The following is a 14,912-nucleotide window of genomic DNA, read 5'->3' on the forward strand; positions in this document are numbered from 1 at the left end:
CACTCGATGCCCTCAACCAGATCATCAATAAAGATATTAAAGAGGACTGGCCCCAGTACCGGCCAGTACTTAAACAATCTTTAAACATAGAAGAGAAGTACCTTACTATTATTTGACACAATAAAGACTTCCAATATTTCTGCTCTGAAATTAGGACCAAACCTCAATTTAAAAAAACAGTTTGGAGAAAAAAAACTCTGCATAGGCTTTAAAACTAGTACTTAAATATACAGACAGCTGATATGCAGAGATACGCTCCTCTACCAGTTGCCAATATTTGTTTCTCTCAAATTATTTTCAGAGAGACCAAGTCCTCCCATTAACCTTGATCATTCAGATCAAACTAAGACATCAGTGCAGCTCACATGGGAACCTCCCCTCAAAGATGGTGGAAGCCCAATCTTAGGGTATATTATTGAAAGGCAGGAAGAAGGAACAGACAAATGGATCCGCTGTAACCCAAAGCTAGTACCAGCTCTTACTTTTAAGGTAAGATGTTTGATTTATCAACAAAGTACTCAAAATGTGTAGATCATCTTTAATATGAGTTACTAAATAATTATATGTGCTTTTTAGGTAACTGGATTGAAACCAGGATCCCGCTATTACTACAGAGTCTCAGCAGAAAATGCAGCTGGTGTGTCTGACCCAGCTGAGGCTATTGGGCCATTAACTGCAGATGATACTTTTGGTAAGCCATATGCTATGTATCAAAGATATTTTATCAGAAAAAGATGCACAATGAAAGTGCATCATGTGGCTAAGATTCATATCTTTCACCATCGGTGATGCCAGCTAGCAAAAACAGCCTTAGACCTTTGAGATTCTGAGTTATTTCTCCTTCGTCTCCTTTGTTTCTTCCTGAAGGAGGAAAAGGCAGAGAAGACTAAAAAAACAAACAAACAAACAAACAAACTATAAAGTTTTTATATTAAAGGATAGATTAATCTCCTATCTATTGATATATTGGTATCTCCTACCTATGATCTATTTCTTAAAAAAAAAAAAAAAAAAAAAAAAATTAGCTGGGACAGCTACAGCTGCAACCTGCTGGCAGAGATACAGTCAGAATAAGCCAGAAATCATTAGCCATATTCAGAACATCTGAAAATATTTCATGGAATCAATTTTTCACTTTTTCAGTTGGACCTACAATGGACCTAAGTGCATTTAAAGATGGATTGGAAGTTATTGTTCCAGAGCCAATCAAGATCCGTGTTCCTATCACTGGCTACCCTGTGCCAACTGCCACATGGTCTTTTGGTGATCAAGTCTTAGAAGAGGGTGATCGTGTAACAATAAAGACCACTGCCTCCTTTGCAGAACTTGTAATTACTCCAAGTGAACGTCCAGACAAGGGAATTTATACGTTAACATTAGAAAACCCTGTGTCATCTGTTTCAGGAGAAATTAATGTTAACGTTATTGGTAAGTGGATGGATACATATATTCCAACAGTAACATTTTTAGATTAATAATGTGAAATCACACAACTTCCAGTAAACCAAGAATATTAAGACATAACTAAAAACTAGAAATCCATCCCATAAAAGTTTTTTTCTTGTTTTCAACATCCAGCTATTTGTTGTTTCAGGAAGAATAACTAAGTACAGTAAGTCTTTTGATGGGTAAATGAAATAGAGATGATCTGACAAGTTCTGATTACAGAATTAATAATTTTTTTTTTGATTTCTAGCTCGCCCAAGTGCACCAAGAGAACTTAAAGTTTTAGACATAATCAGGAACACAGTACAGCTGTCATGGGAACCACCAGAAGATGATGGTGGAAGTCCAGTTATTGGCTATATCATTGAAAAACGTGAAGTAAGCCGGAAAACATGGATCAAAGTAAGTTCATTTTTTCTCACTTCTGCTTCTGTTTGCTATATTGTTTCCACACATGCTACTGAATTTTATGTCATACTTTTGTGATTGTTCTTTGGAAATAAATTTTAGAAGCACAGTGGATTCTTCCTTCTCTTTAGGTTATGGATCAGGTCGTTGACCAAGAATTCACTGTTCCTGATCTCATCCAAGGAAAAGAATATTTATTTAGAGTTTCTGCATGCAATAAATGTGGCCCAGGAGAACCTGCATATATTGATGAACCTGTAAATATGTCAGCACCAGCAAGTGAGTCACCTTTATCATATTGTTGGTGATTTTCTTGCTGTTTCTAAAAACATTGCTGATTTTCTTTATGATAAGACAGGAAAAAAATCTCCCTTATATGGTATCTTAGAAACCGGTCTGTATTTAATTTTCAATAGCGGTGCCTGATCCACCAGAGAATGTTAAATGGAGAAATCCAACATCAAAAGGAATCTTCCTAACATGGGAACCTCCCAAATATGATGGTGGTGCCCGCATCAAGGGCTATCTGGTAGAAAAATCACAACGTGGCACAGATAAGTGGGAGACATGCGGGGAGCCTGTTATTGAAACAAAGTAAGTAAATTAACATCCTGTCTTATCACTATTTATCTGCAAGAAGAGGCTGACCCCCAGCTTGCCACAACTTCATGAGTTGTAGAGAGCAGTAAGGTTTCCCCTGAGTCTCCTCTCCTCCACACTAAACAACCCCAGTTGCTCCTCATAAGACTTGTGTTCCAGGCCCTCCAACAGATTCAGAGGCCTTCTCTGAACACACTCCAAGGACCTCGATGTCTTTCTTGTAATAAGGGTCCCAAAACTAAACACAGTACTTGAGGCGCTGCCTCACCAGAGCTGAGCACAGGGGGACAATCACCTCCCTGGTCCTGCTGGCCACACTGTTCCCAATACAAGCCAGGATGCCATTGGCCTTCTTGGCCACCTGGGCACACTGCTGGCTCATGTTCAGGCGAGTATTCACGGTGGAAATTAGAAGAAATTTCTTCTCAGAAAGAGTGGTTAGCCATTGGAACAGATTGCCCAGGGAGGTGTTGGAGTCACCATCACTGGGGTGTTTAAAGAAAGATTGGATGTGGTACTCAGGGACATGGTTTAGTGAGTAACATTGCTGGTAGGCAGACATTTGGACTAGATAGTCTTGGAGGCCTTTTCCAACCTTAAGGGTTCTATGATTCTGTGATATCCCTTCAATTAACTGTATCATCTGCAACACTTTAAATATTTGTTTGTTGTTGTTTTTAACAACCAGAATGGAAGTAACAAAACTGAAGGAAGGAGAGTGGTATGCATATCGGGTTAAGGCTTTGAACAGAATAGGAGCTAGTAAGCCAAGCAAGCCAACAGATGATATTCAGGCCATTGATGCAAAAGGTAATTGCATATATCACTGAATTACAATAGACACTATTTTTACCTTTATCACTTTATTATGTGATATATGGTTTCTATAACAATGGCTTACTTTTCTCCTAAATCAGAGGCTCCAGAAATTTTCTTAGATGTGAAACTGCTTGCTGGACTCACTGTGAAAGCTGGAACTAAAATTGAGCTGCCAGCTAAAGTAACTGGAAAGCCAGAGCCCCAGATTACTTGGACAAAGGCTGACAAAATTCTAAGACCTGATGACAGAATCACCATTGAAACCAAACCTAATCATTCTACAGTCACTATTACAGACAGCAAAAGGAGTGACAGTGGAACCTATATTATAGAAGCTGTAAATTCCAGTGGACGTGCTACTGCTGTTGTTGAAGTCAATGTTCTCGGTATGCCTGTATTTTATATTGTTTATTAAAATCGTCAGTAACATACTGAGGTATGCAAGCAGAAGATTAACATCTGAATCTTGTCCACTACAGATAAACCTGGTCCACCTGCTGCATTTGATGTATCAGAAATCACAAATGAATCCTGCCTTCTGACATGGAATCCTCCCCGGGATGATGGGGGTTCTAAAATTACAAACTATGTCCTTGAGAAAAGAGCTACAGACAGCGAAATATGGCATAAGTTGTCATCAACTATCAAAGACACAAAATTCAGAGCTACAAATTTAACTCCTCATAAAGAATATGTTTTCCGAGTCAGTGCTGAGAACATGTATGGTATTGGGGAGCCAGCACAGTGTAGCCCCATCATTGCAAAATATTCATTTGGTTAGTGAATTAAATTAATGTTTACTTTTGACAGTATTTTAACAGAGATAAAAACACTTGTGATGGTTTTGATTTTGTTGTTTTTAATTTGTTAATTTATACAGACCCACCAGGCCCTCCAACAGGTCTCAAGCCTATAGAGGTCACTAAAGATTCAGTGACCCTAACGTGGAATGAACCAGATGAAGATGGTGGCAGTCCCATAACTGGCTACTGGGTTGAACGATATGATCCTGAACAGGATAAATGGATAAAATGCAATAAAATGCCAGTGAAAGATACAACATTCAAGTAAGATATAGTCACTTTAGACTGAAATAGGTAACAGAGACATATGAAAGTAGCCTTTTAAGCAGTTCTTACATTATGCTTGCTCTTTTTTCCTTGCTTCAGTAAGTTGAGATCCAACTAGCATCCAGTGACATGCTTCATTTCATAGTTTTTAAAAAGAAGAATGTCTTTACAGAAGACCGAATCACTGATCCAACTTTTTTAAAAAGATCCAACTAACTTTAAAAAAAGAAACTTTAAAATTTAAAAACTTTTTAAAAACTTTTTAAACTTTTTTTAGAAAACTTATTAAACTTTTTTGTAAAACTTTTTAAAAGATCCAACTAAATTTTTAAAAGATCCAGCATCCAATGATATGCTTCATTTCATAATTAGTTTTAAGAAGAGTGTTTTTACAGAAGACTGAATCATTCTTTTTTTTTTTTAACTGATATGCTTAATAACTTCTGCGCTTTGTGATTACTCATTCTAAACATTCTAAACACAGACATTCTAAAATCTTAGACGTAACTACCTAATGCATCAGTTTGCTAACATCCCTTTCTTTTTTCCTCCTGAAACATATTAGCTAACAATAATGCAACAAGCAGAAATGCAAGATGGCTCTCAACACATTGATTTCTCCATCACAGCACTCCATTCTACTGTTGGCATTTACCTATTCTGAATGTTCACATTTTCATATAACATTAACAGTAACCTGGGTAATCTCAGATTGTCAAAGAAAATCATAATATGAAGAATATGGAGGATAATGTTTTAGGCAAGAGTTAACGTGTAGATTTTGTTTAATCAAATTTAATTTTGATTTCCAGAGTTAAAGGTCTTACAAATAAGAAGAAATATAAGTTCCGTGTCTTGGCAGAGAATCTTGCAGGACCTGGAAAACCAAGCAAGGAAACAGAGCCAATCTTAGTGAAAGACCCAATTGGTATAATAAATGCATTTTTTTCCTGGTTTAATTTAACAAAAAATAAATATGTATGTTTGTTTTCAATCATGTAATTAATATTGGGCTCCTGCCTAGATCCACCATGGCCCCCTGGAAAGCCAACAGTGAAAGATGTTGGCAAGACATCATTATTCCTGAACTGGACAAAGCCAGAACATGATGGAGGGGCAAAGATCGAATCTTATGTCATTGAACTATTGAAGACTGGAACAGATGAGTGGGTGAGAGTGGCTGAAGGTGTTCCCACAACTGAACACTTCCTCAAAGGGCTTATGGAGAAACAAGAATACTCATTCCGTGTAAGAGCTGTGAACAAGGCTGGAGAGAGTGAGCCCAGTGAACCCAGTGACCCTGTGCTGTGCAAAGAAAGGCTGTGTAAGTACCGTTTCAGAGTGTGTTGCTACTGCAAGTACACTCTCACTATATTTTTAAGAAGCCCTATGTCTGCCTACCTGTGTAGGTACCAAGTGAACTCTTCCAGGCTTATGAAATACTAAAATCTACCCTACTTCATCTAGGAAAATACAAAGTTTTTATAGTTTCAGTATTATTCTGTGTCTTCCAAGATCTTTTTCTATCAACCTTTTCCTTGTATTGATATTTTACAGATCCTCCTTCACCACCTCGGTGGCTTGAGGTTATTAATATTACTAAAAACACAGCGGATCTTAAATGGACAGTACCAGAAAAAGATGGGGGTTCTCCAATTACCAACTACATTGTTGAAAAGAGAGATGTAAGGAGAAAAGGCTGGCAGACAGTTGATACAACAGTAAAAGATACCAAGTATACAGTGAGCCCACTGACTGAAGGCTCATTGTATGTTTTCCGTGTGGCTGCTGAAAATGCCATTGGTCAAAGTGACTACTGTGAAATTGAAGATTCAGTTCTCGCTAAAGATACTTTCAGTAAGTATGAGATTTGCTAGCCGAGTGGTCAGTAGAACAGCTCACTTGTCATGGGTTCCTCTTCTTTTCATGTGTGTATGTTTTTTTCTTTAGCAACCCCTGGGCCTCCATATGCTCTTACAATAGTTGAAGTGACAAAAGGTCATGTTGATTTAAAATGGGAACCACCTAAGAATGATGGTGGTAGACCAATTCAAAGGTAAGCTCATTTTATGTTTCTGTAATGTTTCCTGTAGATGAAGATTATTTTATTTTTTTTTATAAATGAAGATATTTTAGTCAACATTTTTAAATTTTAAATGGACACATTTTATATGAAAAAGAGGTGAATTTATGAAAAAAAAAATCAGCTGTATGATTACAGCAATTAAGAATTTAAAGTGGAAGTTATACAAATAGATATGACTTGATGTGCATAAACAATGCATGTGTCTAAACATCATCAAAAGAGCATCTAATCAAATCAGATTAAATTGAATTGTAAACAAAACCAAACTTTAACGCAGCTGTAGTCTCCATCACCAGCTGGAGCTCTAGCCACTTGGCCGGTCTACCAAATAACATTGTTACATTTTCCTTTTGCCTGAGTTTCTCATTGAAACTACATATACTCAGCTAGTGCAAAGCCTCATTGTTTTATGTTTATTCTCCTTGTTAAATTTTTCAAGCAGATATTTTTCCTCCTTTGGGTTTCTTCTAGATTCTCCTTTTCTGTGACTTCTCAAATATCTGAGCTCTGAAATTTACCTTGAATACTAGTTAGATTTTTCTCTTCATATTTTCACCTTTCCTCTTCTTCCCAATCACAGCAAGCGTATTCTAAACAAACTGACAACTACAGAGATCTGCCTGAAGCAACATAAATCACTCAATTTGCATTACTTTCCCATAGCCTGTCATAGACAAAATTTTGACAGCTGAACAACTAATAGATAATATCTACAGATGTTCTCAGTGGGACTTATCCACTGATGACTGAATTAGTGAATATTTAAGTTTAGCATGGAGGTTCTTTTCTTCACTTCTGCAACTCTCCAAAACCTGATAATACAGCAGAAGTTCAGGAATAGTTTTTCGAAATTGGCTCTGTCATTAATGTCAACCTCATTATATCCAAGACCTACCAGGGCAATCAGGAATATTTCGCTGATATGTGAAATAAAGCCTACCGAGTCTGTCACCCATGACTGTCTTTACCTTTCAATTGGCCACATCATTCCAGTCTCTCACTATTTATTTTATTGAGCATGAAGTCCAAAATGTTCGTATTTCACATGCCTGATATTATTTACTCCTTCAGATATGTTATTGAAAAGAAGGAAAAACTTGCTACCCGCTGGGTAAAAGCTGGCAAGACATCTGGTCCAGATTGCAATTTCAGAGTGACTGATGTCATTGAAGGTACAGATGTGCAGTTTCAGGTTCGTGCAGAAAATGAAGCTGGCTGTGGTCATCCCAGTGAACCAACTGACCTCATTCATATTGAAGATCCAACAAGTAAGTAGTGTAGTAACGTACAGTATATGAGTTATGGAAACAGGGTGTTTATCTAGAACAGATATTCTGGGGGAAAAAATCAAACAATTCTTTTTGATTTCTGCAGGCCCTCCTTCACCTCCTCAGGATTTACATGTCACAGATGCAGGTCGAAAGCATATTTGTATCTCATGGAAACCACCAGAGAAGAATGGTGGAAGTCCTATTATTGGGTACAATGTTGAGATGTGTGAAGCAGGAACAGAAAAATGGATGCGAATCAATTCTCGGCCAATAAAAGATCTAAAATGCAAGTAGGAGGAAGGTGTTGTTCCAGACAAAGAATATGTGCTGAGAGTCAGAGCAGTCAATGCTGTTGGAGCTAGTGAGCCATCAGACATCCTCAGAAAAGTTGTTACCAAAGACCCAGACTGTAAGAATAGATCTCCTTTTTCAAATCCGCATAACTGATAACTGAAAAAAGACTTCACTGTATGGCAACTTTCTAATAATTTTATACTTACTTTTACAGGTAATCCAACAATTGATCTAAAAACTCACGACATTGTTGTTGTTAAAGGACAGAAATTAAGTATCCCTGTGCCCTTCAGAGCCGTTCCATCCCCAACTATAACATGGCACAAAGATGGCAAAGAGTTGAAAGCTGGTGACAGAACAACAATGAAGAGTGATTACACTTATGCACTGCTTGAAGTCACAGACAGTGTTCATGCTGATGCTGGTGTTTATACAATCACATTGGAGAACAAGCTGGCATCAACAACTGGCTCAGTCAATGTCAAAGTCATAGGTAACTAGATTTCTTTCATTCTGTGAGAGAGATTTATGAACCCACCTGAACCCACCAACTGATGGGACAAAAGACTAGTAAAATCTCTTTTCCGTGATGTAGAGGAATCACTTCAACTCAGACGCCATGCAAATTGCTATGAATACCTTAATGTTACAAAATCCCACCAAAAAAACACGTTAACCCCAAATTGTTATGACTGCTATTTACTGGGTATGGTGGCTGCTCAAAGTCCAATTACTAAGAATATTCATCATATAAGTATAAAAAAGTCTTTTAAGAATTATGGTTTTCTTCACCTTTAAGAACATAAATTCATACATATGCTGTATGGCCAACATTTGTGTGTTGGTCTGCTTTCTGCAGAGCAAAGAAATGCAGTATAATTGTATATTTGTAATAATACATATCCCATCTATTTAGTTAATTCTTGTATTAATTAATTTTATTATTTTTATTACAGGTCCACCTGGACAGTGTAAAGACATTAAGGCAAGCGAAGTAACTAAGAATTCTTGCAAGGTAACCTGGGAACCTCCAGACTTTGATGGTGGTACTCCTATTCTGCATTATGTTCTGGAACGCAGAGAAGCTGGTCGTAGAACATATATCCCAGTTATGTCTGGTGAAAATAAACTTTCATGGCAAGTCAAAGATCTTATTCCAAACAGTGAATATTACTTCCGTGTTAAAGCTGTCAATAAAATTGGAGGAGGTGAATATCTTGAACTAAGAAACCCAATTATTGCAGAAGATCCAAAACGTAAGTTTGATACTAAGTGACCTATCAAGTTGAATTTTAATTAAAATCTTTATTTTTATTTATTTATTTTTTTTTTCTCATATGATCCCTTTTTTGTTACTATTCCACAGAGCCACCGGATCCTCCTGTTGACCTTGAGGTCCACAATCCAACATCAAAATCAGTAACGCTTACATGGAAACCACCTTTGTTTGATGGTGGAAGCAAGATTATGGGCTATATAATAGAAAAGCTTGCTAAGGGCAAGGAGAGGTGGGAGAGATGCAATGACTATCTAGTACCTCTGTTAACCTATCCAGTGAAAGGTCTTGAGGAGGGGAAGGAATACCAGTTTCGTGTTCGTGCTGAGAATGCTGCTGGCATCAGTGAGCCTTCTCGTATTACTCCTTTTGTGAAAGCTGTGGATCCTATTGGTATGAATTGTTTTTTTGATCATTTTTTTTTTGTAATTGCCATTCATCCTCAAACACGTGGGTAGATTCTACTCTCCATTTGTCATTCTGTATTATTACAGAGGCTCCAAAAGTTTTCCTTGCTGCAAACCTGCAGTCTGGCCTTGAAGTGAAGAGAGGTGATGAGATCATACTTGAGGCACATATTTCAGGGTCACCTTATCCATCTATCACTTGGCTGAGGAATGATGAAGTTGTCAGACCAGAGGAAATCAAAAAGAGAGTAACGACATACACTAGAAAGAAGAAGGGTGAAGCTGAAGAAGAACCTTTTCAGCTTTCACTGCCAGAACGTATGAGTATTGACAACCATAAAGAAGGAGAGTCTGTGCTATCAATTCGTGACTCCATCAGAGCTGACCATGGCACATTTACAATTAAAGTGGAAAATGATCATGGTGTTGCAAAAGCCTCCTGTGAAGTCAATGTGTTAGGTGTGTAGTGAATATGCTTGTAAACAGCTACTTGTTCAGAGAGTTGTGTGACAAGTACACCAAATGAGTACTCGTCATTTTTCCTTGCTTTACTAACAGATACTCCTGGGCCTCCAATCAACTTTGTATTTGAAGATGTGAGGAAAAATTCTGTCATTTGCAAGTGGGAACCTCCTCTTGATGATGGTGGAAGTGAAATCCTGAACTATGTACTCGAAAAGAAAGACAACACAAAAGCTGAAATGGGTTGGGTCACTGTCAGTTCTACACTCAGGCAGTGTAAATTCCATGTAACAAAACTGATTGAAGGGAAAGAATATCTCTTCCGTGTATTTGCTGAAAATAGAGTTGGAGCAGGGCCACCGTGTGTTTCAAAACCACTGACAGCAAAAGACCCTTTCTGTAAGTTTCCATTTTGAAATACAGTCTTTTCAGAAAACCACTGTAAATCTGCACAGGCTCTTAGAAAATTCAACTTCATCCTTGTGAAAGTTTTCCAGAAGAAAATTGAGCAACATGATTATTGAACACCATGGAAAACCATTATTGAAATCCATGGAAATAAAGGGAAAAAGCGTTCTAATTTCAATAGTGAAGAAATAAGAATAACAGTCGCTGTCATAAAACTTTACATTTACAATGCTTAACATCTTAACCTTGATGTTCTGTGTTCCATAGATTAATATTCTTACTGAAAGAGAGAACCAGTGCAAGCTTGATGGCTGATTGCAGTTAGGAATCAAAGTTACTATGAAAGAGAGTAAAATAATTAAGGATTCCTTAAAATCAGTCATTTCTCATATCTTTGTTCTATCTTAGCTCTGAATAAGACAGCAGTGATGACAAAATTATAACTTTTTTTTCAGCTCCACCAGATCCTCCTAATAAGCCTGATGTGGAAGATGTTACCAGCAACAGTATGTTGGTTAAATGGAATGAACCAAAAGACAATGGCAGCCCAATCATAGGATATTGGATTGAAAAACGTGAAATTAATAGTACTCACTGGGCTCGGGTCAACAGGAACCTTGTGAATGCCCTAGAAATTAAAGTTGAAGGACTGTTGGAAGGGTTAACCTATATCTTCAGAGTATGTGCTGAAAATGCAGCTGGCCCTGGTAAATTTAGTCCACCATCAGATCCAAAAACTGCACAGGACCCAATAAGTAAGTAGCTTACCTATGGTAAGATGGTAGCAGACTGATGACAGAATAGGATTCATAAACTTTAACTTCAATTTACATATTATTTTTTTTTATAGTGCCACCTGGCCCACCCATTCCAAGGGTTGCTGATACAAGCTCAACTTCTATAGATTTAGAATGGGAACCTCCTATGTATAATGGTGGTGGAGATATCACTGGTTACCATGTATACAAACAACTAATGGGAACAAAAGAGTGGTCACGCTGCACAGAGAAACCCATTAAGGTTCGGCAGTATACTGTTAAAGAAGTCAGAGAAGGTGCAGACTATAAACTCCGTGTCACTGCACTTAATGCAGCTGGTGAAGGACCACCTGGTGAAACGGAACCTGTAACAGTTGCAGAACCTCAAGGTATTGCAATATAATATTTTCAAGAAATGTCCAGCTCCTTAAGGTGTATATGAATCTCTGTTTTGAACTAATGAATTACCCATTTCTCTGTCTTCTGCAGAACCTCCCACTGTTGAGCTGGATGTTTCTGTCAAAGCTGGCATTCAGATCATGGCTGGGCAAACTATTAAAATTCCTGCTACTGTGACAGGGCGTCCTACTCCCACCATTGCGTGGACTGTTGAGGAGGGTGAATTAGACAAAGACAGAGTTGTTATTGAAAATGTTGGTACAAAATCGGAGTTAACTATTAAGAATGCACTGAGAAAAGACCATGGAAGATACGTAATTACTGCTACCAACAGTAGTGGTTCCAAATCTGCAGGAACAAGAGTAGAAGTATTTGGTGAGAAAAATATTTTCTGAAATCAACTAAGCATTTCTTTTGGTAAAATAATCTTTACACTTTATCCTACTTGTTTGATTTTTATTTTCAGATGTTCCTGGGCCAGTCCTTGACCTAAAGCCAGTGGTCACAAACAGAAAGATGTGTTTGCTTAACTGGTCTGATCCTGAAGATGATGGAGGAAGCGATATCATCGGCTTTATTGTTGAACGGAAGGATGCCAAAATGCATACATGGAGACTAGCTATAGACACAGAAAGATCTAAATGCGATATTACAGGTCTAGTTGAAGGGCAGGAATATAAATTCCGTGTAAGTGCCAAGAACAAGTTTGGTACTGGTCCACCTGTTGAAATAGGACCCATTCTTGCAGTTGATCCATTAGGTAAGATAATTAATTATGCTTTTGTTGTTGTTTTTACATAATTTAAATCTCTAGGGATACAGGTTAATAAAACAATAATGCTGTGTGGATTGCTTTCTGTACAGTTATAGTGTTATTTTCTTTCTCACTACCTGGATAAGACATCTACCTTTACAGACCATTTACTTAACTCAGATCTGTAAAACAGTTCTGTAAAAATTACTATGTCTTTTATGTAGTGAAATACCAGTTGTCTACTGAAGTGCTGCTTGTTGCCTTTTTAATCCGTATACATTAGAAACTTCTAGTATCCATAACCATATGCAGATATTTTGCATATGAAAGATGCAGATTTAAAAAGCCAGAGCTATTGTAGCTACTGTATTCATATAATTTAAAATTATTTAATATTGTCAATGTTTTTTCCATATGATTTATCTGTGTTAATAGGTCCTCCAACAGCACCTGAGAGGTTCATGTATACAGAGAGGACAAAGTCAACCATTACACTTGATTGGAAGCCTCCACGTAGCGACGGTGGTAGTCCTATCTTGGGATACATTGTTGAGAAGAGGAGACATGATGCAAAAGACTATGAAAGAGTTAACACAAGGCTCTGTCCTACCACATCACTTCTTGTTGAAAAACTTGATGAGCTCCATATGTATGAGTTTCGTGTCAAAGCTGTTAATGCCATTGGAGAGAGTGAACCATCATTGCCTCTCAATGTAGTTATACAGGATGATGAAGGTATACCTGCTTTAAAAAGATCTATACAAATATCTCCAAAAACTGCAATACATTTTCTGTTTCATCTCAATCTTCTCTGTCCCTTTGTGTGTGTGTGTGTTTGTGCTTTTCAGTGCCTCCAACTGTAACATTACGCTTGTCTGTGAGAGGAGATACTATCAAAGTGAAGGCAGGAGAACCAGTTAATATTCCTGCTGATGTGACAGGACTGCCAATGCCAAAGATTGAATGGGACAAGAACGAAGTTTTAATTGACCAAACATCCAGTGCACTTAAGATAACCAAGGAAGAAGTATCTAGAAGTGAGGCAAAAACTGAACTTATCCTGCCTGCAGCAGTGAGAGATGATAAAGGCACTTACACCGTGCGAGCTTCCAATCGTCTTGGTACTGCATTTCGCAATGTGCATGTTGAAGTGTATGGTAAGGATATGACATTTAAATAAAATGACAGCTAATAAAATGTTTTTATCTTTTTCTTAATGTAATTCTGTGTTCTTTTGCTTTAATGCAGATCGTCCTTCTCCACCAAGAAACCTTGCTGTTTCTGATATTAAAGCAGAATCATGCTATTTAACATGGGATGCACCTCTCGATAATGGTGGTAGTGAAATTACCCATTACATTATTGAGAAACGTGATGCTAGTAGAAAGAAGTCTGAGTGGGAAGAAGTCTCCAAAAGTGCTGTTGAGAGAAGATTTGGGGTAATTTATAAAATATTTTTATTATGTACGTCAGTTTGCTTTAAAAAATGACAATGATTCACACTAAATGAAAACTGCTACTTGCATAGATACCTGTGTTAGAGTCCATAATTACTGGATGCATGTTGCCCATCTATGTGGATGTATTTTCTTCACGTGACAAAACAAAATAAGTTGTTCCTTTTTGCTGTTTAATCTTAGCTGAGTTTGGATGACATCTTCTTTTCAGTTTTTCAGTCTTACTTGCAGCTTTACCAAATGCAAAGAGAAACCTGGTGATGTTTTTGTTTATATTTGGTCCTATGAACGCGAATAAAAATATACCCAGGGCATGGCATGCAGCTACATAGCTACATATGCAAAAGTATATCAATAGTATTACCAAAACCCCTAAATAACTACAAATAAACTTATTCTGAATATAGACACACATTGACTGAAATCTTATTTTTCAGGTGTGGAATCTTGCAACAAATGAAAAGTATCAATTTAGAGTCCGGGCTGTAAACAAATATGGAATAAGTGATGAATGCCTCTCAGAAAAAGTTGTTATTAAGGATCCCTACGGCCTTCCTGGACCTCCCGGAAAGCCAAAAATTTTAGATCGCACTAGATCATCAATGCTGGTGACATGGGAGCCTCCTTTGGACAACGGTGGCAGCCCAATAACTGGTTATTGGCTGGAAAAGAGAGAGGTGGGAGGTGTTTACTGGTCACGTGTTAACAGGGCTCCAGTAACAAAACCATCAGTAAAAGGTCTAGAGTACAACGTGCTTCGTTTGGCTGAAGGTGTGGAATACCAGTTCAGAGTTATGGCCGAAAACCTTGCTGGAATTGGCCCTCCCAGTGAACCATCAGATCCTGCTTTAGCAGCAGATCCCATATGTAAGTCTATAATTTGTATGTCTACTTTTAACAACTGTATCACACTAGAACCACAATGTACTAAATGTTGAATTTAGTGCAGTTAATCAAATGCATTGTTTTCCTTAAACCAAAAAGATGTTGTTGATGC

The 14,912-nt window shown here is 37.6% G+C and overlaps 1 protein-coding gene across 1 annotated transcript in view; it reads left to right on the forward strand.

The window, feature by feature from the left end:
• Positions 1–14,912, forward strand: part of LOC116490632 (titin-like) — a 244,166-nt gene that overhangs the window by 159,431 nt on the left and 69,823 nt on the right. The window contains 29 exon segments of the mRNA XM_032190013.1: positions 302–489; positions 577–691; positions 1,144–1,428; positions 1,697–1,848; positions 1,986–2,133; positions 2,271–2,448; positions 3,143–3,264; positions 3,372–3,659; positions 3,753–4,049; positions 4,154–4,340; positions 5,156–5,271; positions 5,368–5,667; positions 5,901–6,200; positions 6,294–6,399; positions 7,501–7,697; positions 7,804–8,109; positions 8,209–8,487; positions 8,951–9,250; positions 9,361–9,663; positions 9,765–10,136; positions 10,236–10,538; positions 11,003–11,302; positions 11,398–11,694; positions 11,795–12,079; positions 12,171–12,464; positions 12,894–13,193; positions 13,307–13,615; positions 13,707–13,897; positions 14,353–14,782. Coding sequence (XP_032045904.1) covers positions 302–489; positions 577–691; positions 1,144–1,428; positions 1,697–1,848; positions 1,986–2,133; positions 2,271–2,448; positions 3,143–3,264; positions 3,372–3,659; positions 3,753–4,049; positions 4,154–4,340; positions 5,156–5,271; positions 5,368–5,667; positions 5,901–6,200; positions 6,294–6,399; positions 7,501–7,697; positions 7,804–8,109; positions 8,209–8,487; positions 8,951–9,250; positions 9,361–9,663; positions 9,765–10,136; positions 10,236–10,538; positions 11,003–11,302; positions 11,398–11,694; positions 11,795–12,079; positions 12,171–12,464; positions 12,894–13,193; positions 13,307–13,615; positions 13,707–13,897; positions 14,353–14,782 — 7,248 coding nt within the window.

The sequence above is a fragment of the Aythya fuligula genome, chromosome 6, assembly GCF_009819795.1.
Source record: "Aythya fuligula isolate bAytFul2 chromosome 6, bAytFul2.pri, whole genome shotgun sequence".
Lineage (NCBI taxonomy): Eukaryota > Metazoa > Chordata > Aves > Anseriformes > Anatidae > Aythya > Aythya fuligula.